This window comes from Onthophagus taurus, chromosome 3 (genome assembly GCF_036711975.1).
Source record: "Onthophagus taurus isolate NC chromosome 3, IU_Otau_3.0, whole genome shotgun sequence".
In the NCBI taxonomy this organism is placed as follows: domain Eukaryota; kingdom Metazoa; phylum Arthropoda; class Insecta; order Coleoptera; family Scarabaeidae; genus Onthophagus; species Onthophagus taurus.
Window position 1 is genome coordinate 16,607,938 of NC_091968.1, and position 25,161 is coordinate 16,633,098.

Below are 25,161 nucleotides of genomic sequence, written 5' to 3' on the forward strand. Positions count from 1 at the left end.
AACTGCAAACCGTTTAATTAGTTCCTCATTCATGCCTGTGATAACTCAAAAGTCTTGATAACCCAAAAATAATAATACGATAACCCAAAAAGACTTGATAACCCAAAATCGAATGTCCCTTCATCAAGAGCCGTTGATGCGTGTCTAGCCAAGTTATTCATTTCTTTAGGTGTTGCACCACAGATATAACACTTTTGAAATGACTCTCGTACAATAACACTGTAGACCTTTCCGTCTATCATTGTCATCACCATTTTGTGATCCACGAATATGTCTTTGCCTTCATTTATAATATGTGTCGTAGAAAGAACTTTTATTTCTGTTTCTACTTTACTAACTTCTGTTCGAGTTAGTTCTGCAGTCTCTTCCTGAAACAATAACTTTATTGGGCGACAATAGCGTGGATTTTCCCATTTTATTGCTTCATTATGTTTTAATTGCAGCGGAACCAATGAAATTACGAACAAGAATGCATCATCATGTTGTTCATCTCCCATGTCCGTCCTATACATTTTCTCTTGTATGTACTTTGCCCTGCACACAAAAACCGTCAGTCACTTTTAGCACACATCCGGTTACATGATCATCACAGTCTTCTAGTCTTAATTTGTTTATTGTATAACTGTAGACACTATAGTTTTTATTGGAAACGTTTAGTTCACTTCACCACGCGTCGAATAAAGCGCTTCTAATGAGTGCGTCGCCCATTGTAGAAACTGCAATAATATATAAAGTTGGTGAGATATGGTTGCAAATATTATTATTTAAACTCTTGAATAATTAGTCTAACCAACCATTTTTAGAAAAAGTTGGAGGAATACGGAGAATTTTATATTAGCTTAACTAAAGTCTGACAATTATAGGTAAAATTTACATTATTACATCATTTGTTTCTTAATAACATTGCCGTAATAATATTTTAAAAAAGTACATTTAGGTACTGCACGATACTTTACATACCTTTAGATGAAATTTTAGAATCACAGAATTGCAATTGCTGGAACACTGCTTGAAATAAACAGGGCTACTAAATGTAACGATTTAATAGGCTGCAGTAGACCCTTTTTTACCTACGATTGCCAAATAACCCCGAACAAACGAGCAGATTCCTGTCAATTGTCAATTTATAGAGACATTAAAAAGTAGTTTGAAGTTGTTACAAACCACTTTATAAGAAAACACTTTCGTGCATTTTGTCCTGCTAAAATAGCACTCTGAACCACTGTGCGTCTCAGCGATTTCACCATAAACTATTTTTAATGCTTTTACCGAATTTATCCGTTACTTTTGGGAAACCCTGTATAAAAAATTGTGAATTTAGGAATATCAGTAGCGAAAGATACACTATAAATGAATCTTCGACGATTGAAGCGGATACCCTTAATTTTTCTCTTCAAATTGCTCATTGTTTTTACAAATATCCATGCAGATTTGATATTAGTTATAGTGTTCTTGAATCACCTGCCAAGTTCTAGACATACAATAGCTCGAAACCTCTGAATACTCTTTCTGTAAACAAACCAAGTATTACTCTACAGCACACAATACAATACCTTTCTAAGGACGATCAAATACCTGATCCTATCATCAAACAACATTCTGATGTTAACTACACCAATAAGATTCGAACATTGAACATCAACGGATTCCTATGCTTGCGCCTACGCTGACGACAGTGCCATAATCGTCAACTCAGAAGATGACCTGAATAGACAACTACACAAGTTTTATCAAGCGAGCAAAGCTATGAAGATGGCTATCTCTACTTCAAAATCTAAATGCATGGTGTTAGCAAGAAAGTCAACAAGATGGTAAGCTGGTAGTCAACAATACGGCCATCAAACAAGTTATGGAATTTTCCTACGTGGGGTTGGGTTGGATACATATCTCAAACACTCATGATCCAATAATGGACCTGAAAAGTAAGATCAACAAAGCGTCTGCAGTATCACGCTAATTACAAAGTACTGTTTGATCGAACAAATTCATGAATATTGATCGTAAGTAGTGCGAATATATGAAACCTACATTCGCCCCTTAATGACTTATGGAATTGAAATACGTGAGCACACAATCAAAACTACGAGCATGATAAGAGTACCAGAAATGAAGATCCTGAAAATAATCTTAGGAAACATTAGATAAGACAAAATTAGAATCTCCGATATTAGAGACCAACGCGGAAGCATTCGTCGGTTCAGGATTACGAGGTGGGGAAGACAGCGCAAGATTTTGGTACAACCATATCCGTAGAATGTCAGAGAACAGACTGCCGAAAATTCTGCTTACCAATAACTCGCCCAGAAGCAAACCACCAAAGAAATAGAGAGACAGACAGCTGGCAGTCAAGTTCTCAGGAAGTATTTCAGATGCAGACTTTATAAGGAATTTTTAGAAGGAATATAATTTCGAATTCCTCTACTCCTATAACTTTTTCAATTTTATACAGCTTTTCTCTTATGCATGACATCACAATGTCTTCATTAATTACAAATGATTTTCAAGTTCTTAAAGTAGTTCCTTCGATGATTTCAGGGAGATAAGTACTTAATTTGGAGAATTTTTAACTGTTGTTAATCGACTTGTAATGGTTAATGCTGCATTTACTGACATGGCCAATGGTGTATGGATTGTTAGTATTGTTTGAAAAAAATCTTGCGCTTGTTTTCTTTTGTGTAAATGTTCGATAACTGCGTAGACACTGACACGTTAATAAATTACCTTTGTGCCAAATCATTTTGTGGTTGCCCACACAGATGATTTCTTCTATGAGCCGATCATATGTAGCGATATCTTTTACGTCGAGCTTCACAGAAACCACTCAAATGCAAATCACCAAATAATGGAAGAAATCAGTTCTATTTTCCGATATTCATCTTTTATAGATTCCACTTTCTTTTTACATCGAGACAATCATGTTGATTGTTGCGGTTAATATCACAGTTTCCGGTTCATATGCTTATAAAACCAGAAATCTATTTTGTTGCGTTGATACTAACATTGGCAAAGTTGTTCTCTGCGATATCTGTCTTTGTATTGATTTAGCCACATTTAGCAATATCTGTTAAAAATTAGAAACAGTTTAACTTTTGTTAGAGACTGTATAAAGATGTCATTATCTTATTGGCGTACGTGACTATGGTATCTTCATATTAACGTACAGCCCGATGTTAGGAGCACTTCAGGATTGAACTTGGTATTAGTATCCAACTCATTCATACTTGCTTATTTCTTGGTGTATAATTTTTTGCTTATGTATCTGAGTTTTTGAGTTATACACTTCTTTGACTGAGGTTGTACTGTGATCGTAGGCTTTAATAAGGGTGTGTGACTTTAACGTTGATAGTGTAAAGGTGGATGGTACGTATGATCGTTCCTACCTGGACTTAATTTCATCTGCATCAAATCAGGAATTCGCTAATATCTGTGTTGCACCTAACACAACTTTCCTTCCAATAACTTTACTTTGACAGACATGATATGACAGGTAATTTGATTTAGTGAGAAGGATTCATTTCCAATTTGGACTTACTCCTACGTGGTTATCATCCCAAACAAATTTCTAATGTTTTATCAAAACAACTAAAAAGCTGCAAATGTGGCAGTTCAAGAAAAGAGAATGCCAGGGAGAGATTTGGAATAACTTTCTGCTTATGATCTAATCTTTGAATTTTTTTGTCAGACTTCTACCTAACCTTCTACTTAAGATAATCTCGAGGTAGTTGGTAGTAGGCAAAGTTGCTATAGCAGGACTTGAAGGCGTAGGAGGACTTTCTTGGTTTTTCTAATGACCTCAATTGTCTATCTTGATTAAGTGGGCTGTATACAATATAATCTGTAAACTCCAAGCTTTTTGGACAGAACAGCAAAGAACCAAACTTGCACATCGTCCAAAGTCAATTGCAACTGCATAATATGTATCTAACATCCAAGGACCTTTTATCGCCGAATGCATGTAGTAATGACTACTCTTTAATTCCGGCCATGTTGTTGACGTCTTATTTACGTCTACAGCTTCTTTAGCCTTTACGCGTAGTTTACCCATAAAAACTAAACATAATATAAACATTTTATAGTGTACACACAGAAGCTTACTATTGTTTTCCAAATTGCTGCGAGGCCACTTTGTAGCTGCAGTTGATTATAATTCGAAACATCATTCTTGGGGATCGGGTCTCATCACCACTGGAGGAAGCAACCTTTACAATTCGACAATAAGCTGAATAGCCTTTTCTCAAATTGAGCCTTTCTTTGAGCTATCAGATTACCATTCTCCATTTAAACCGCCTGGATAAATAAAAAAAAACAAATTGGCTTTTGATTAAACAGTTAATATCTGACGACATTAAGTTGAAGCTTGCTCTCAAAAATGGTAGTAAAATCTGCGCCAAAAATTTTGCGTTGAAATCCGCTCCTTAAGTATCGCCTAGTATAAGGCCTGAATGTTGTCTCCGCGTAATACTCAAAATGATTGACGAGAAAAGAAAACTAAGAAAACCTTGGCAAATCGCCCGAAACCCCAGGAATAAAACTAAATTAAATAGAGCTTTACGACTACTGAAAGAAGCATACAGATACATAAGAGCACAAGTAACAACTAAAAACTTCTTAAAAAACGCTCTATTTGAAAAATAACGCAAACATTGAAACAGCAACCATCCACAAATATGGCTACAAAAGTAAATGTTTTTGCTGAACATTTTCAAAACATATTTACTCATAATTCTAGAACAGCAGTTGCTCATGATGAGCTTATTCGGGAAACACTGGCAGGTTCCTATCAAATGGATTTCCAATCCACAGAGTGAGTATGTTCGAAATTAAGGATATTTTTGATGGACTGAGCCCAATAAAATCGCCTGGACACAACCCGAACACCAACACACTTCTGAAGCAAATTCGAGATGAAGACCTTACGTTAATCCTTTACATCTTTAATGCTGTGATAATAGTAGATTACCTTCCTATACAATGGAAGGTATCACAAATAATTATAACTAATATGATGTCATATCGGCTCATTAGTTTCTGCCGGTGCTGTTGAAGGCACTGGAGAGGGTTTTGTTGACTAGAATGGAGGATACTCTATCCGGGAAGAAGTTAATACCAGATTACAAGTTCGGCTTTAAACCTCAACATGTCATTGTGGAACAGATTCATAGTGTCGTAAGAACTGCAAGAGATGCATTGGAGAATGAAAAGTACTGTATTGCTGCCTCTTTGGATGTTTCTCAGGCCTTTGATAAGGTTACCGTGTTTGAACTCATACCTAAAAAATAGATTCTTTTTAGTAGCCAGCACCTACTATAGGTACACCTCGGATTTTCCAGTTACTAATTCAACAATCCTTGGTACACCGTAAATATGGCTACCGACTCTGAACTTAAATTGGCTACCCAACTTCTTCAGTATCATCTGGACTTGCTTCAGGGGTGGCTAATGACATGAACGATGATCCATAGACTTCAATAATACTCCATTACCGATGGAAAGTCACGTCAGGTACTTAGGAATATATTTGCATAATCGTTTCACTTGGAGCAAGCATATATGGATGAAAAGATTGCAACTGGAAATGCGAACAGGAAAACGTTTTAGCATGGCCATACTGAGACCAATCTGGGAATCATCATGATCATCTGCTACCATCCTCTTTTCTTCCGTTTTCCTTGTGGTTTGGCATACATGATCCTCCTAATTATAATTATGACAACTGGTTCCTCGCGTTTTTTTTAATAGTTGGTGTAATTCAAAGTTGTATCTGCGTTGCCATGTGCCGTTCTTTGAATACTTTAAAAACTTCATCTCTTTGAAAATGAGCAGGATGTCGGTAGCTCGCCTGCTAATTAACGCCGAAAATTAACGTCATACATTTATATGTTAAAATTATACCTTAAATGAGTCATTTTGTCGTACCACAGACGCAAATATGGTGTTATTTGTGTTAACTATTTATTTAAGAGCTAAAATAATAAAATTTGTTAATGACATTTTGTTTTAAATTTTAGAATAGGCTACAGCATTCCAATGTTCGCCGGATTTATAATTATGTTCCTCTCCACTATAAGTAAGTATGAAATTATTAAATTTATCATTCTCAAGTTTAATAGATTTAAATCTTGAAATTAAATTTAAACGTTGAATGAAACGTAAGACTTTCACTACTAAAACAAAATCACAAATTTAATCATTCCTCTCCAAAGCAATTTGACGCAATTCGAAATAGTTTAGTTTGCTCTAGAACTTGTATAACAACTAAAACCAAAAAAAGAATTAACAAAGTAAAGTTTTAACGAAATTACTTCTATTTGAAATTAAACTACGCTTTGATTACAACATTGGTAATTGTTTGTCGGGTATAAATACAGTTGATAGATACCTTTACGGTTGGTTGAATTTGCAGGCTTAAAAGAGAAAAAAAGTAGCAGAATTTACTGCACAGACACAAACGGTTACGATTTGACATAATTTCTCTTTGCTCTCGCTGTTACTATAATAAAACGTATGCGGTAATTTCGCATACTCAACTGCTTATGCGGCGTTCTAAAATTAAACCACTTAACAGGAATGAAAAGAGCAGGAATTCAACCGTTCTCAAACTTGATTTAGTTCTGAGGAAAAAAGGATAATTGTATTCTGAAATTGTGTCAATTAAGCAAATTGGAATAAAAGCGAAAAGAAATATCTCATCAAAAGTTTTCTTGTAAATCTGTTGTATTATATCTTTAAGTTTTTATTTGTGAACGAGAAATATATAAAATACAATTAACTAAATAATAAATTTCTATTTTTTCGATTTTTAGTTTTTGCTTTTGGAAGAAGTTACGGAGTTTTGTTTACTGCGAGAGCACTACAAGGGATCGGTTCGTCGTGTTCCAGTGTATCCGGAATGGGAATGCTCGCTGAACGGTACCCTGATGACAAGGAAAGAGGAAACGCAATGGGAATTGCGTTGGGCGGCTTGGCTTTAGGTGTCTTAATCGGTCCACCCTTTGGCGGATTAATGTACGAGTTCGTTGGAAAATCGGCACCGTTCCTTATTTTATCAGCTTTAGCATTAGGAGATGGATGTAAATAGTTTTTTTTAATATTTTTTTAACTAAACTTAAGTAAAGTATAATGAAAGTATCACTACATTGTAAAAATGTAAGTTTAAAATAGTAGATGTTACTTAATACACTGCACATCTTTTAAACGTTGCTATAGAAAAGATCATCAAATTCAGTATTAAAGTAAAAACACTGATTAATAGGTTTAGAGCTAACGCATTTGATCAATTTAATCCGTATCCAATTGGTTACAGAAAGTCTTTAGATGGCTATGCTAATACTAAATAAGAAATTCTGCAAAAAGTAGAAATTTTGTAAAATCACTATGATCTTATTTTTGAGAGTTAGACCACGATTTATATCTTAAATTGAAGATTAAAGATTCTATTTTAAGATAGCATATGATGTACAGGATACTTGTTTATAAAATTTTCAAGAAAAAGTTGTTCGGAGAAAGGCTGCTAAATTTAGGTTAAATTTGAAGTTGTCAAAAAAATTGAAACTTTGTAAAATCGCTATAACTTTATTTTTTAAAATTAAATTACGATTTATATCTCAAAATGAAGATTAAAGCTTCTATTTTAAGATGGTGTATGATATATAGAATACTTCTTTATAAAAATTTAATCACCACCTTAATGCCTTCAACCATACTTTGGATCTCGTTATTACTAATTTTTATTCAATATCTGACATTTTAGCACTGAGCGATACACCTTTAATTCGTGAGGACATATCTCACATTACTTTAGAGTTTTCCTGCACAGTAATCGCACCTCCAAATCTTAAAGATAACTTACCCGCTTGTTATAACTACAGAAAAGCAAAATTTGACTTACTCAATTCACATTTTAACGAGATTAATTGGGAAAGAGAGTTGGTAGGGCGATGATGTTGATAGTTCTGTAGAAACATTTTACGCTCACTTGCGTCACGGCATTGACAACCATGTTCCCAAAATGCAAAAGCGAGTGAGTGGTTTCCCTGTGTGGTTTACGTTCTGTGCTGTGCGGGTGATTAATGAAAAGAGGAAGGCGCACAGGAAATGGAAGCGCTATGGAAATCATGTTGATTATCTTACCTTTTCTCTGTTAAGAGGGCGAGCAAAATTCCTTATTAACCGTTATTATAAAAATTATATTAGCTGCGCAGAAACAAATATAACGCACAATCCCAAGCATTTTTGGTCATTTATAAAACGAAGAAAGGGCAATAATAATATACCGTCTGTGGTTTATTTGGACAACAGCACCGCTTCCGATCCTCGATCTATCTGTTCATTGTTTGCTGACTTTTTTCACTCTATGTACTCAGTCCCCCGGGCTGGTGTGGTATCTGGTGTCACGACCGGCTTCAATAGTGCAGATACCATTTGCTTTGATCAGATGGAGGTTGAGGAGGCACTGAGAGGAATTGATGCTTCAAAAGGTCAGGGTCCTGATGGTATACCTGCCATTATAATTAAAGAATGTTACGCATCTTTGTCACTTCCTGTAACCATTATTCTGAACAAATCGTTTCAATGTGGGGTTTTTCCATGTCTTTGGAAGCAGGCACATATAGTTCCTATCTTTAAATCTGGCAACAAAAGTGATGTATCCAACTACAGGCCAATATCTTTATTATCAGTTTTGAGTAAAATTTTTGAAAAACTAATTTATAAACGACTATTTTTTCTTACTAACAATAAAATTGATACTAGACAACATGGCTTTTTTGCGGGTTGCTCGGTCGAGAGTAACTTGCTTGAGTACAGTGATTATATTTTTTCTTCTCTTGATCAAGCAATTCAAGTGGATGCCATATACACTGACTTCAGTAAGGCTTTCGATCGCGTAGATCACAATCTCCAGTTGTCAAAGCTTCAAATAATGGAAGTTGATAACTATTTGTTGCTATTGATTGCTTCTTATATGCGTGGTAGAACTCAGGTATATATACAGGTATAGATATAATGGTCGTTCCTTCAGGCGTACCTCAAGGGAGTCATCTTGGCCCCCTTCTTTTTAATATTTACATGAATGACATTTTCACAGTAATAAAACACTCCCAGTGCTTAATGTATGCAGATGATATGAAATTGTTTGCACGAATTTCCTCGCCACTCGACTGCTCGAGAATACAGCGTGACATTAATGCACTACAACTCTATTGCTATGAAAATTTTAATTTCCATCGCAATCGTAGGTGTAGATTTCATAGCGCGTGTGATTAGCAGGCAGGCCAGTCGTTGCAGTTGATGCAGCAATTTAGCTTTATATGCATGTTTTAGTGCTGAGCACCAAACTATGGCTCCGTGAGGTGTTATGGCTACCATGGGTGTTATTACAGAAGTGTAGCGCCTGCTGCATTCTGTAACAAAGAAAATTGTCAGGTTCACCTCTTAACAAGATAGCCACGTCGTTGGCGTAACCATCTGCGAAGAGATATTTATTATTTAACTCACGAATAAGATCATCAACTATTAAGCACTAGAGAAGAGGTGAGAGTACCACACCTTGTGGGCAACCCTTAACCACAGTTCTCTGTACTGTGTGTCTGTTCGCGTTAGCCTGAATAACTCTGCTTGCTAGCATTGTTTTTATCCAGCCCGCGATGACCAAGGGCACTCTTCGAGATTCCAGTGCCCGGTTAATGCAACTAAAGGTGGTTTTGTCAAACGCTCCCTATATGTCAAGGAAAATTCCCAGAATAGACTCTTTCGAATCAAGTGTTTGCTCGATGCGCCCCACTACCATGTGTAGGATGCTATCAAGAGATTTACTTTTGATATAAGCATGTTGGTGCAAGTGCAAAGGAAACGCTTTAAGTACATTCTCCCTAATGTAATGTTCACATAGTCTTTCAAGCGTCCTTTTTTCCATTCTTTGGTATAAAGGTTACTGTAACCTTCCTCCAGTTGATGGGAACGTAATTAAAGGATATTTTCATATGGTCTAGGCTCCATTGAAGAAGAGCAGGAAATATACCGTCGGGTCCAGGTGTTTTGAAGGGCTCAAAACTGCCGACGGCCCACTCTACCAACTCATTCCGTACAACCTGATTGGCTAGCTGCCAGTCCTGGCTGGTAGGAGAGTTGTTAAATTCCACTTGGTGTAGAAGCGTTGAAAAATCTTGCAAAGAACCTGGAAAATGAACATCCATTAGTTAATGCAACGATTCTTCTGGATCCTTGGCAATTTTTATAATTTTTTTTAATGGAACATCCTATATATTTTTACATATTTGGATTTGTCTATTTTCAAGGTTTATGAATAACTTTACTTTTTCCAATTTGATTCGGCTGTTCTTGAGTTATTCGACTTTTTCTAAAAAAATCTGCTCTAGCAGACATTTGTTCAAAAGATCAGAAAACACTCGATTTGGTCACTTTATTATAGCACGTTAACTTTTCGAAATTTGGAAGTACCATAACTTAATTTTTTTAAAAGGCACCTCCATATTTTATTACTTAGTTGTCTTCGGCGTCTCATTTTACATCTTTTATTTGTTTTTTTCATTTGTTTGGGAGATAATTAGTGTTTTTTGAAAAATGCACACATATCATATCGATATTTAACCTAATGTGCCATAGAAAACAAGCCTTCTACAATTAAATTAAAGATCAAAGCTAGAGGTGCTTTGATGAAGCTAAAGGTGGTGTATGATATATAAGACACTTGTTAACAAAAGTTTCTACAAAATATTATTTGAAGAAATATTGCGAAAGTTATTTATTGACAAAAAGTAGAAATTTTATGTCTTAAATTGAAGATTAAAGCTTCTATTTTAATATGGTGTAAGATATACAGGGCACTTAATTATAAAACATTTCACAAAAAAATAATGTTAGAAGAACTGTTGTTAAAATCAGGTTAAGTTTGAAATTTGCAAAATTTGGTCTCTTCATATACCTACTCACAATGCATGTAATTCTTCTATATGGGAACTTATAGATTTTTCTTTAAGCCTTTGAATTTCTCTTTTGAGTTTCTGTGTCTTGTTAAGTCTAGCTTTATCAAAGAGATGCCCTCAGACAAAACTGCAATCTTCTTCTGTCATCTTTTTTTGACAAGCTCTCTCATATCAAGTAGATAATTCATACCTTTGATTATGTGTGTTATACGTCGATGATTGAGGACAGTGAAATGTTCTGCTTCTCTTTCTAGTTATTCACTCGTTCTAAGACTAACGTTTTGGGTAAAATTTGTTCTGGAAATCAATCTGAAGGCTTTCCCAATCAATAGTTTTATTAGTAAAACTTATTCAAGATAACAGCAATATTAAAAAAAGCTGTAGTAACTAATTCAAAACATTGAGATGATTAAATCTATACAGCAACAATTCTCTCAGAGGATATTAGATAGGCTATGTTAAATCGTACCATCCCCGTACGATTTTACATCGCCTACAAGAACATTTAAATACTTTATAACCTTTACCTCTCAATTTCTTAGGCAGTTTAATACAGTCCATATCCTAAAAGTGATAATTCTTATAAGATTTTATGTAAAAAATCGCCTCTAACAAACCCAGCAGCAAAACTGACTGATGATTACTCTAAATCAACTAACCTCTTATCAAAATGATAGATAATGCTTTTCTTCTCCCTTTTATCATCAATATCAAAATATCTTTCTCTTCTGCTTTAATGTTTGACGAGTAATTATTCATATTCGCTATTGATTTCATGGCTACTTTTAAAATATTCATCCAAGTCATCTTCTCTTTCATTTTTTTCTTGCAATATCTCCTTGACTTTCAAATTCTAGACAGAAATATATTTCTAACATAGAAATAGATAATACAACGATATGAAGAAGAAGATTAGCATGCAGTTGGAAGAAGTTCATAATTTGCATTTACAGTGTGATGTTTGGAGCAATATGCGCAATGAAGGTGTTAACAATTTCGTTATTACAAAACCTGAGCCGTTCTTTGTCGAATTTTAGCAAATACATACTTCGGAATACGTTAGAGACGAAATGGGGAAAATATTAGAAAAATATGGACCAGCCCACAATTTTTTTGTAATGATTGGTGATAACGCGGCCAATATGACAAAAGCGTTTAGGCTACTAAAAGAAATATATCCTCACTTGGTACCTTTAGAATGTTTGGCACATTGCATCCTTTATGCAATAATATTTTTAGTTCTCCCTCAATCAAATAATTTATTATCCAAATATCCGATGTTATAAAAGGAGTGAAAAATGTTTTGTCTGCTTTACTTGAAGTACTAAAAGTCTTGCTTAACACATTTATTTAACAAAAATACAAAAATTGGAAAAACACATGCGAACACTTTTACGGTCCAACTACTTCTGTTCCGTTCTTCATCGACTCGTCCGAACATGTGGTCACCATTATCAATCGATGACGTGATCGTAGTGGCTACATACTATCCGAAATAAATAGCAGCAAGCATTGCAACATAAGCCTTAAATTATCACCTCGCAGAAAGTCTTCTCGCAAAAAAAATTTGGTTACTAACACTAACTGTACATGAAAAAGCTATCACTCTAACTAAGAAAATAAAATCTCTTTTGTTGGACGACGATCATTTTTGGCCGCAGATCATAATCTTACGTGACATTTTGAATCCAATTGTGTCTTGGATTACAGTTCTTGATGGAAATTTGCCTTTAATTCATAAGGTTGATAATGCTCTTAAAGAAATTGAGTCTGATGTCATCAATAAACTTACTGATTTTTTGAATGATGATGAAGAGCGTTCGAACTTGATTAAAAAAATTAAAGATCGAAAGAAGTTTGCTACGGGCCCTATACACTTGGCTGCTACAATGTTATATCCAACCTCCAAAGATGCAATCTCTCTCACGAAGAGGAAATTGACTCTATAGAATTTATATACAGGATGTCCGCTGAGGTATCCGAGAAACTTCGTATATGAATTCTATGATCAATTTTAAGCATAAATGATTCTAATCACTTTTCTCGAATTCCAAACGGTTGTTGAAATATTGAGATTTGCAGTTACCAGATCGTATGGATAGATACTAAACAGTAAATAACATGTTGCTAGGTAATTGAATATTTAGCCATTTAATTGATATTAGAATAAAATTGTTGACATTCAGGTCATTAATTGTCATCATTGTTATCAATTGTGCTAAAGTCATGCCTGCAACTTATCCACATGAAGAGTATTATGCATGCGGACATGGTTTTCGTGTATGGATATTGCAACGGTAGTACCACCGCCTCAGTTAGGGAATATCAACGACGATACAAAACCACCGTCTTCCAGACAAGCAAACCTTCGGTAGAGTCTTCACAACTCTTCGATTAAGAGGTGCGTTCCCTAAATCGACTTGTGAAAGAGAAATTAGGCGAAGAAACAATGCTGCAGAAGTGCTTGAGGCTGTTGAAAATGATGATGGTACTAGTACGAGAAGAATTTCTGTACTTACTGAACAAGCTAGGACGGCTGTGCATGACACTTTTCGGAAAAACGGACTGCATCCCTATCATTATTAACCAGTACAACAACTTCTTCCCTAGGATCTTCCCCAAAGAGTTGGTGGATTGAATGGTAGAAATCATCGGGACACTCTTTCAAGAACTCTTTTTTTGTGACGAAGCTACATTTACTAGAGATGGAATCAACAATTTTCATAACGAACATGTGTGGAGATTCGAAAACCCTCATGCTGTTCGAGAAACCCATTTCCAGAGTAGATTCTCCGTAAACGTTTGGGCTGGAATAATTAATAATGTTGTTATTGGACCGCATTTTTTCGACGGAAATTTGCACAGCGAAATGTACCAGGCTTTTTTTGGAGAACGATCTACCTCCATTACTTGAGGACATTCCAATTCAAATTAGAAGAACAATGTTCTTTTTACACGATGGTGCTCCCGCCCATTATGCAAGAGTTGTCACGAATTTCCTCAATGAACAGTATCCAAATCGATGGATAGATCGTGGTGGTCCCATTGCTTGGCCACCGCGATCTCCGGATCTCACCTCACTAGATTTTTTCATGTGGGGACATGTGAAGACACTTATGTATTCAACGGAAAAGCCTAATAATAGAGACCAACTTATACAAAACATTCATGCAGCGTTTCGAGAGGTAAAAAACAATATGGAGAACTACAACTGGAAACAAGAGCTCCGACAAAGGATTGAATTATGCATTGCACAAGGCGGTGGTCACATTGAGCAGCTTTAATAATTGCAGTGTCATTAAGCTTTTATTAAAATAAACCGCAATTTTTCCATAGTCAACCTAGCAATGTGTTGTACTGTTTAGCATCCTATTCATACGATCTGTCAACTTCAAACCGATATCTCAACAACCGTTTGGAATTCGAGAAAAGTGAATAGAATCATTTATGCTTAAAATTAATTATAGAATTCATATACAAAGTTTCTCGGATACCGCATCCTGTATACTGTAGCCAAGCAAATGAAACTAGACGTTATGGCTGATTTGGCAAAGTATAAGTCTAATGAAGGTTTGTGGAGTAGAGCTTTTATATGGGAAAATACAAGCCTCGCATCGATGAGCCCATTGTCGTGGTGGAAAGGATTCTGTAGCAGTACTACATTAAGCAAAACTGCAGTTCGTATTTTGTCAGCACCAGTCACATCAGCAGCAACTGAAAGATCATTCAGTACTTTCAGCTAGATACACAGTAAGAGACGCAATCGTCTTGAAAGTGAAAGAGCAGGAACGCTGACAAAAAAATATTTAATGAAAATAATAACGTGAAAAAAAGAAAATTTTTGGAAATTTGTGACTGTTTCAGAATCTCATTCTGAAGCAAAATCAGAAGATCTGTAGATTTTAAAATAGCTTTTTGTGAATATTAAAATAAAGATCAATGCCTAAATATTATAGGAGTCCACATTTTTAGTGTGTTATTTTGTTAAGTTATTATTTTTGTTGTTAACTTTACTTACTCGATAAACACTCGATTATTTACCCATGTTAGGTATATATCTGATAAATACCCAGGATAAATACCACAAATATAAATATCGGGTAAATTCCCATCACTATTTCTAAGTAATGCTGAAATAATAATTTGAATTTTATTGTTTAACATTGTGATGTTGGGTATATCTATTGCATGCGGAGTCAACAATTTTAGCATGATGTAATACATCCTTTATTAAAACGTGGAAATATGATTTACAATCACCTGTATCTCTACCTATAATTTAATTGTAATCTTTTCTTTTCAGTATTACAATTGTTGATGCTTCAACCGGCGGTCGTTCGACAGGAAAGCGAGCCGCCCTCGTTAAAGGCTTTGGCAACTGACCCATACATTCTAATAGCTGCCGGTTCGATTACCTTCGCAAATTGCGGCATAGCGATGCTTGAGCCGTCCTTACCGATTTGGATGATCGATACAATGAACGCAGAAAGATGGAAACAGGGTGCTACTTTTATACCTGCCAGCGTTTCCTATTTGATCGGAACGAACCTGTTTGGACCGTTGGGACACAAAATGGGCAGGTGGTTGGCCGCCTTGCTCGGTTTAGTTATAATCGGAGTTTGTTTGATGTGTGTAAGTTAAACACAAAATAATTAATACCTACTTCATCTACAGATAATTCTAATAAATTAAAAATTATGATTAATGGAATCTGTCAATCTAATATTAATTAAGATAAAATAATTAATAAGGAATAAAATATTACCTTGACTGTTTTTAAAAGATAAATGAAGAACCGGCGAGACGATAGCAACAAACCGCCCAGCAATAAACTTTTTCCCTTATATTTCCACCTATTTCTCGGGCCCATATCTTCGTTATCTAGAAAGATAGTGAAAAACTAAGTACGATCTAAGCTTGATCTTATCTCTATCTTAAACCGAGTTTTCGTCCGCCGATATGTTGATAATAAGAGCAAAAAACGACCTTGTGCAGCCATTATCAGATGAAATTCAACAAACAGTTTACCCATTCGAAGAGCTGGCCTTGGACTATCTTATTCCGAGTTTTCGTCCCCCAATATCTATCAGCGCCTGTAATAAAAACGCACCTGAAAAAGCCCCTACACGCAAATATTTCTTGCAATAATAACTTTCCTATTTGACAGGGAGAAAACTCTACAACTATATTCAGTTTATGGAAAATTTCCTGCTCTTTCCAACGGATGACATACCGTGATCACATGTTTGCACAATCCTTTTTTCTGACTAAGAACTACCTAACCACGAATTTTTGCCGCGGCTTAACCACGCTTGGGTCAATAACTCTCTTATCTGACGGAGAGAAAACTCTAGAACTATATTAATCTTATGGAAAATTTTCTGCTCTTTCTAACGGTGTATGACACACTTCTTAAGATAGAGAAAAGACAAAGCTTTCCAACCATGTGCTTAGTTTTTCGCTATCTTTCTAGATAACGAAGATATGGGCCCGAGAAATAGGTGAAAATATAAGGGAAAAAGTTTGTTGCTATCGTCTCGCCGGTAAACTTGCATTATTTTTCTTTAAATATTGCAAGTTTTAAGTTTCACCGATTAATTTCCTGTTAGAATAAGATATTTCGATAAGAAACGTTAATACGCCTTAAGAAACCCTCTTTGTTCATTTATTTGATAATGAAACGCACTAATTGAATTTCAGATTCCTCTCGCTAAAAGTATAAACGATCTAATCATTCCTAATGCCGGATTGGGTTTCGCAATCGGAATGGTCGACAGTTCGATGATGCCCGAACTGGGTTTTCTGGTTGATATTCGACACTCTGCCGTGTACGGAAGCGTTTACGCGATCGGCGACGTCGCCTTTTGTTTGGGTTTTGCGGTTGGACCCGCCATGAGTGGAACGCTCGTCAAAACGATCGGATTCGAGTGGATGTTGTTCGGAATAGCCATATTAAACTTTATGTACGCGCCACTTTTGCTGTTCTTAAAAAATCCGCCGACCAAAGAAGAAAAAAAGGTAAGTAATGAAACTAATTTCTCTAAATTTTCAAAAACAAAAATGTTTTATACCCAAAATTGTTCCAAAAGTAGTAAAAAATATTATATTTCATGCGAATCATAACATAGAACTTCCTCGTAGCAATTGTCTATTTTGGGCTTTTGTGTAGAAAAGTCTGAATTTAAAAATGACTGTAGCTGATCAGATGTTAGGTACAAAGCCGATTTCACTGATAAATATAAATCCAATGATAATCCATCAGGATTCGCTGAAAATTTTTATCCCTTCTGAATTTGGCTTACATTTCACCGGTTGATTTTTGACACATCTTCCTTTGTAAGGTCAGATTTGCTCATCAATGGAAACATTTTTGTTGCAAACATTTTCTCGGCATACTCTTTTAACTTTTAAAATTATTGAATGTATTTTCCAGAAGTAGACCATAATCTCAGTGTCATGTTTCTAAAGCCCAGTACTATTTTACTCTTGGCTTACTCAATAATCCAATAACACTAGTCAACAAATTGCAGCTTTTTTTCTGCATCTGCTTTGTAACTGGGTTTATTAATTTTGAAAAGTTGGTAAACTGTTGGAACTGGTAAACTCAGTTTTTGTCTATCACGTTATATTTCCTAGATATACAATAGAATCAAAAACAGTACTGGCGAATATTGACTAAACTATAACAAACAAGAAATACAGAACCAGTGGTTTAGAACTTAATATTATTTTATACAGAGTCCGGCAAAATCTCCCACATTTTAATCTTTAATAAAATCGCCATTGTAAATGCTATTTAAATTTGTTATTTATTAACTGAAAATGTATGCTATGCCATTTGTTTTTATTAAGTTTTGAAAATTACAGAGTCCAAGTGGCGACCATTTTTTTCGATAAACATTCGAAGCTGATTTCTGAAAGTTTCCATCACTCGAGCAGTAATTTGAGGCTATATTCCTGTATTTTCTTGGCGTATTGCTGCTTTCAATTCGTCAATGGTTCAGGGATGGTGTTGAAAAACCTTCGCTTTCAGGTAGCCCCAAAGGAAAGCGTCGCATGGGGCAAGATCGGGTGAACGCGCAGGCCACCCAACGTTAAAACCTTAAAACGTCCATTGTTCGTCTTGCCGTATGAGCCGTAGCTCCATCCTGTTGAAAGCACACATCCGGATGTTCAAGTTCTCTAAGTTTTGGTTTAAAAAGAATGCGTAGCATGTCGACATATCGATTGGCAGTTACGGTAACCGTTACGCCTCCCCCTTCAAAAAATAGGGACCCCAAACGCCAAAAGATCCAACAGCAGACCAAACGGTAACACGTGGGCTGTGAACTGGCCTTCCATGGAGCAGCCGCGGATTTTCTGGTGCTCAGTAGCGAAAATTCTGCTTGTTCACATAGCCAGATAAATGGCAATGAGCTTCTTCACTCGTTATCTAAAGAGCATTTTGTGGGACGTTTTGAAGAATGTCGTTCACAATCATCATTTTGTATGGGTGGAACTTCAGATGGACGTGTAAAATTCTTCTCATAGAAAGATGTGACAAACGCAAACCATGTTTTGCAGCTGAACGGGTAGAAGATCGTTCAAGTGCTTCTCTTACAGCTGCAACAGTCAGGTGTCAGGTGTCCGAGCACTTCTGGGTCTACCAGTTGATTTTCTTTTTAAAGTTGAACCTGTGGGTCTAAAATTTGAAACCCACAACAGTATTGTTTTGCGATTTAGAACCGGATCATGTCTACGAAGCACGAAGTGAGTACGAAGAGTTCTTTGCGTCGTAATCACTGACTCGTTTCTTTTCATAAATGTTTCGATAATGAAGACACGATGCTCGCCCGTCCAATTCATGACTGTTCCTGACAACATGACAAATGGGAAAGCGTGAGCTACCAACCAAATACGCTAACCTCCCCCTTTTTTCAGTGATTTTTTTGGAACCTGTATGTACCGGATCTGTCATGACGAGCTGAGTCTATATGCATGTGGCAAACTACTGAAACTATTTTTCTGAAAATTTGCATATAGCGTTTATTCAAGGTGCTCGTATTTTAGTTTAATATTTTAGTTAATATTTTTAGTTTTCTCCAACTTCCAGTTATACCGGAATAACTGTTTATAATGGAATGTACTAATTTTTATTGAATTTTCGAAATCCCCGCTAAATTTTAATATAATTTGATACAAGTCATTATATATCTAGAGTGCACCATTTTTGAATTATTTCAGTTTTTTCAAAAATTTTGGCAGATGCAACCATTCACAATAAAAATAATTTTTCGAAATTACACTCGAGTCCGGCAAAATATTCTCAGGGTTTGCACAGAGAGGACCCATAGTTTACATAACCCTTGAAAAGTTTTTAAAAAAATTATACAGGTGGTCAGAAATTTGCGCCGAATTTCCCTGTTTCGAAAAGTCGAAAACTTCATTTTGAATTATGAATTCTTTGTAAAATCCTGGTATACCTGGCACTCCGAATTTGTTCCGATGAAAAAGATCGAAATGCATCATGAACTCTTTCTTGAAATTCTTCTCTTGGTAGCATACACGGTATCTTTTATACGACCCCAAACAAAAAATCTGATGGAGTGATATATGGGAGGTCATTTATGGGGTTCGTTGTTAGCTATTCAACGATCCTCAAAACGATTTTGTAAAAAGTTATATATAAGCGCACTACTATGAGGTGGAGCTCCGCCGTGATGGTACCACAGCTGATTCCAGTTTAGATTTAGCGGCTGTAGATAATTTTGTAAAATTTCCAGGTATGTTTCGCCCGAAATAATGAACAAGAATTAGAAACAAAATTTGCCCTACAATTTTCAATAAGCTTACCATTCAAATTTTCGTTATAAAAGTGTAGCACTACCACACCATCATTTTCAAAACTGTAATGTCATTTTCTTCGTTAGCTACGATTGGTTTAACTCTTTTGTGCTTTCCAACAAACTGGCCATAGGTTCTACAATTACAAAATCCTAAACGGAACGTGATTAACACTTTTGCAACGTAAAAGTTAAATTATTTGTTTTAATACGATAGTTTTTGTTTCTACGATTTGGTTGCTTCAAACCAAAGACAACTGATAATTTTAGATTTACTAATAACCAAGAAAATTTAACTTTTTTCATGTTCTACGAAAAGCGTACATTTTAGATATAGAGATGTAATGACAAAGTTCCCTTATTTTCCAGCGTACAATAACGCTGGTGAAGGAAAAAGTTGGGGTTGCCATTTAAAAAAATTAAGTTTTCGACTTTGCGAGATAGGGAAATTTGGCGCAAATTTCTGACCACTACACATTTTTTTCGAAAACTTTTCAAGGGTTATGTAAGCTATGGGTATATTTGGCCGGACTCGAATGTAATTTCGAAAAATTATTTTTATTGTGAAGCGTTGCATCTGCCAAAATTTTCGAAAAAACTGAAATAATTGAAAAATGGTGCACTCTAGACATATGATGACTTATATCAAATTATATTAAAATTTAGCGGACATCTCGAAAATTCGATAAAAATTGGTACATTCCATTTAAAATAACAAAGTTGGGGTCCATTTAGGATATAACCGGAAATTGGAGAAAACTAAAAATATTTCAGCTGAAACGAGCACTTCGGGTAAATCCTGTATGCAAATTTTCAGAAAAATAGTGCCAGTAGTTTGCCATATACATATAGTTACCGCATAAACATGATGCCAATAGAATGTCTAAATTAGATCGCAATACATTTCTCAACTTTAACTTTCTTCAGTGTTCACAAAATCACTTTCCCTAACAAGACCGCAGCAATAGTCGCCCATCATCAAAAGGGTTCCCTGCTCGTGGTTTACGGCTCCCATATTTTCCGGGAAGAAATTAAGAGGGGAGTATAATAAATGAATTTTAAGCAACATCCTACATCCTATATTTTTATAGTTGACAACAAACTATTCACAATGGAAACACAGTTATCATCTTTTCTGGTGCCCTTCACAATTGCTTTAAAAGATGACCAAGCAGTTAATGCAATATTTGTGAGATTGATATCAAAGGCTGGATCTTTCAACAATTTTCTTAGCTGTGGCCCAACAAATATACCTTCCTTCAGCTTTTCTTCACTCAATTTGAGAAACTTTTCTTTCAAATGATTGAAGGCCTGTCCTCCTTTATCCAAAGCTTTTACAAAGTTCTTCATAAGCCTCAACTTGATATGAAACGAAATGATTTTATCGGAGTTAACCAATGGAGTGTTTTTCACATTTCCTTTTCCATCAACATATGATTTTCTTATAGATCATTTCTTGACTGTATAGTGGTTTTTAGTATCACGGCTGTCCCATAAGCACAAAGAGCACCAAAAAATCGTGAAACTTGTAAGGAGTGCAACAACATTTCAACCACAACAAATTATAAGCCATAGTTTCATAAGTTTCTTTCATGTTTACTGTGCAAGCAAATGCAGCGATGGGAATATATTGCCACTATGCAATAAAACTGCTTTCAAGCTCGTTTTACTTGATTCAATAAAACGTCGCCACTCCTGTGGGTTATGTTGTACACCTAGCTGCATCATCAGACCGTTTACATCTCTACAGACGCACATTGAATTCTGCATTTCAAAGTATTGAGCGAAGGAAGTACCTCTTGATTAAAAACAGAGAATTCTTGTCCCGATATTTGTCGAAAATTTTAGATCGCAAACCAAATCGTCCAGTTGCATTTGGGATGTAAATGCAAAATGGCTGTTAATTAGTGTAACCATCCAAAAAAAGCGTTAAATTTTTGCTACAGTAGTGTTAACAAATTTTTCTGTTTGCGCGTAGGTCGTAACATTTGCACAAAAAAACCTATGTTTGTAAAGAATACAATACCGCTCAAAATATTGTATTGGCTTTTTGACATTAAGTTTCTGATATATTCACTGCACTTGGTGTAAATGCGAATTCTTCGTCGAACTAGACAGACGTCTCATCATCAGAGAAATCCTAGTCACTATTTTGTTTCTGCATACAGGCTTTGACTATTATCTGACATAGTTTAAAGTTGTTTGACATACTCAAACAACTTTTGTATCAAACATTTTTTCTTCCTCAAACGATCAACCGCCGAGATACGAATAACTCACCCTGTATATTGGTTCCTGTTTGCTTGCTGTTTTCCATAATGTATAAATAAGTCATTGCGCAAAGAAAGAGCGAGAGAAAACAAGGCGCAATAGTTTGTACTTTGTTTTTCAACCGGTTTGTGGTTGGATTTTCTTGCTTTGGAATTTCGTTGCTTCATTGGTGTAGTTGCTTTGGGATTCGGAAAATGATTTATGGCATTATTATTGGACCTAAAACAAAATGGATAATTAGAGACTGACTCAGGGATTTGTCCTTGACTTAGAGCTTTTGACCGCCTTTTAGAATGGAGTGTTATGCCTAGAAATACCGAATGGTACATACCTGATTGAAAGAGTGTTTCTGTAAATATTTCAATAACATCGACTAGATGAGTAACCATATTTGTCCATTGAGGTTCCCTTTTATACGATCTTGACAATAAATGACACAAACACCTTTTGTTGTCACAAAACTGCGAAGATATAAATGTCCTAAATGTCATAGACTGATGGAGAAAAAATTCACTTGATCAATGATGCTGCTATGCGATAAGCTGCAGAGATGGACTCACAAGAGTACAACAGTGGTTCACTGATTGTGAGAGAAATGACGCCGAGAGCATGAATGCAACATGGAAAACCTGCTGACATCCCTAAATGACAAAACAGTCTTACAATTCGAGCTCTAAATAACTTAAATATCGATGACAGAAATTGAGAGCACCTGGTTTGGTCTTATCCCCCTTTATTGGAGGAATGTGCAAAGAGAGCAATTTGAACTTACTTTGATTAGAAACCACTTCACAATTTTCATCCAACAATCACGAAATTTTTTGATCTTGTTCTAATTTAAGGGCAAATTTTGCAAAACTAAATTTTCAAGAGAAATTTTAGTCAAAGATTATCAAACTGGTCATCAGGAGCCTCGGCTGCAAATCGGCAGTAAATCGTTGAAGTGAGATAGTCGAATCCATGACAACGATCGTAGGTATAGCGCCCAATGCTAATTTCATTACAAATTAATCATAGATTCTGCAAGAGAATTATATTCAAAATAACTCAAAGTCCAACCTATAAAATGAGAATAATTACCGGATGTGAATCGTCATATCAAAGAATACTAAAATGAGGATTGTTCTATAAAAACAAACACTTTCCAGTCGTCGAAAGTTTGCCTCCTGCTCCAATCCCAGTTGCATGCTCTAAATGTAACTCTTTTCTGCATACTACAGGCAATTGTAAGCAACCAATAAAATGCAGCAAATGTGAAGGCACGCATGACACCACATCATGCACATTAACATTGCCAGAGAAACGTAACTCCTGTGGTCAGGAGGATAGTTGCTTTATTTGTAGAAACAAAATCCAAAGAACATATCAAATTTCAAAACTTGTCTGTAGTGGAAAAAATATCTGAAATCGGCAATGTTAAAATCAGAGGAGGCTCTGTAGCGCTAATTCACCCATCTCTAGCGGTCAAACATGAAAATAGCCTAAGAATAAATAACAGATTAAACGAATGCACGAAGAAGTCGAAAAACAATCAATCAGACTGGATACAAGAAAATAGCTACACCACCTACATTTATCTAGAATTGGTAACAGATCTTGGTTCAGACCACCTCAGCATAGATTTTCAACTAAACACCCCACCATAATCTCCAATAGTAGACATTCCACTACACATTAATATTAATTTATGCAATATCGAAAACCTAAACAATGACATAATAAATTACATCCATAACAATCCTGCTATTAACCCAGAGAACATATCATCGTTTATCAAACACCTATCAAAATCACTAGTATATCACTCCCCAAAAAGGAAAAAATCCTATTACTCCTTCTCACTCCCTCCTTATATCCTAACGTTAATTAAACGTAAAAGATGCATGTACCGAGAGTTCAGAAGAAATGAAGATGCTGACACCAAGAAGAGAATTAATGAGCTTAGTAAAAGTATTCACAAGTTAATATGGCAATTGAGATTTTCCAGATTTATTGAAGCTTGTAATAATATCAACTAAAGTAAGGGAAAATCTTTCTAGAATGAACTCAAAAAACTATCAAAATACGAAAAAAACATGCAGCCCGTTTATCTTATAGCTCCATCTGATGGCTCCAGCTGTAACACTGATTTCGAAAAGGCACAAGTATATGCTAAATATCTCGAAGAATGTTTTAAAAAATCTGAAAATCACTTATTCGATAACGATCATCACGATCATTGATTGAAGACTGGTTTACAGCGTTTGACAACTGACAACACTGCACAAATTTCTAGTAGCAGATTGAATGTCGACGAAGATGAATACTGGGAATTGTTAAGCAAGGGAAAAAATACTTCAGTCGGCTATGATAATCTGACACAAACAATTTTTAGACAATTACTTCCTAATATTCATGCACATGTAAAAGACATATTTAACTTTTGTTTCCAAAATCAATATTTTCCTAATGAATGAAAAATTGGGACAGTAGTATGCATTCCAAAAAAAGACTCGAACCCACAAACGCCTTCTGGTTATCGTTCTATAACGTTGCTTCCTGTCATCGGGAAAATGTTTGAAAATCTTACTAAAAAACGACTGCTAATGTATGTTGAAGATAACACGTCATCAGTTTGGATTTAGATCAGGAAAATCGACTATACAGGGTGTCCCGTTAAGCGTACGGAGCGGCTGTATCTCTAGAACGGTAAGACCTAGAGGTTTGGGAAAAAAATCCTTATAAGCAAAGTGACCAGGAGAAATAGCTGGAAATTATTTTAAAGTTCGTAATTCGACCGCTAGGGGGCGTAACTGCCATTGAGAAATATAAAGTTCCCGCTATCTCAGAAACTTAGACGATGAGCTATAACTTTGACAACATCATTTAATAGCTTGGATAATACCGCATCACTTTTGTTTTGCGATATTTCTCATATCTGTCATAATAAGGGAGGGGGAGGCCAATGCGTTTTCATATGTTTACATTTTAATATCTCCTAGACCATTCAACCGATTTGAATGTTTTCGGTGTTGTTTGAAAGAGCATTTTATGCTCTTTTTAAAGATATTTTCAGTAAGGCCGTCTGCTTTAAAACAAATGAGCTAGAGGACGTTATCTGCAGCGATTACATATTTTTGTGATTT

At 35.5% G+C, this 25,161-nt stretch overlaps 1 protein-coding gene across 2 annotated transcripts in view; it reads left to right on the forward strand.

Annotated features, from left to right (window-relative positions):
• Positions 1 to 25,161, forward strand: part of LOC111415847 (Vesicular monoamine transporter) — a 126,683-nt gene that overhangs the window by 95,775 nt on the left and 5,747 nt on the right. For both annotated transcript variants that reach the window (XM_071194909.1, XM_071194910.1), the window contains 4 exons: positions 6,009 to 6,067; positions 6,804 to 7,070; positions 15,247 to 15,575; positions 16,644 to 16,961. In XM_071194909.1, the coding sequence (XP_071051010.1) occupies positions 6,009 to 6,067; positions 6,804 to 7,070; positions 15,247 to 15,575; positions 16,644 to 16,961 (973 nt within the window). The remainder of the gene's footprint in view (positions 1 to 6,008; positions 6,068 to 6,803; positions 7,071 to 15,246; positions 15,576 to 16,643; positions 16,962 to 25,161) is intronic.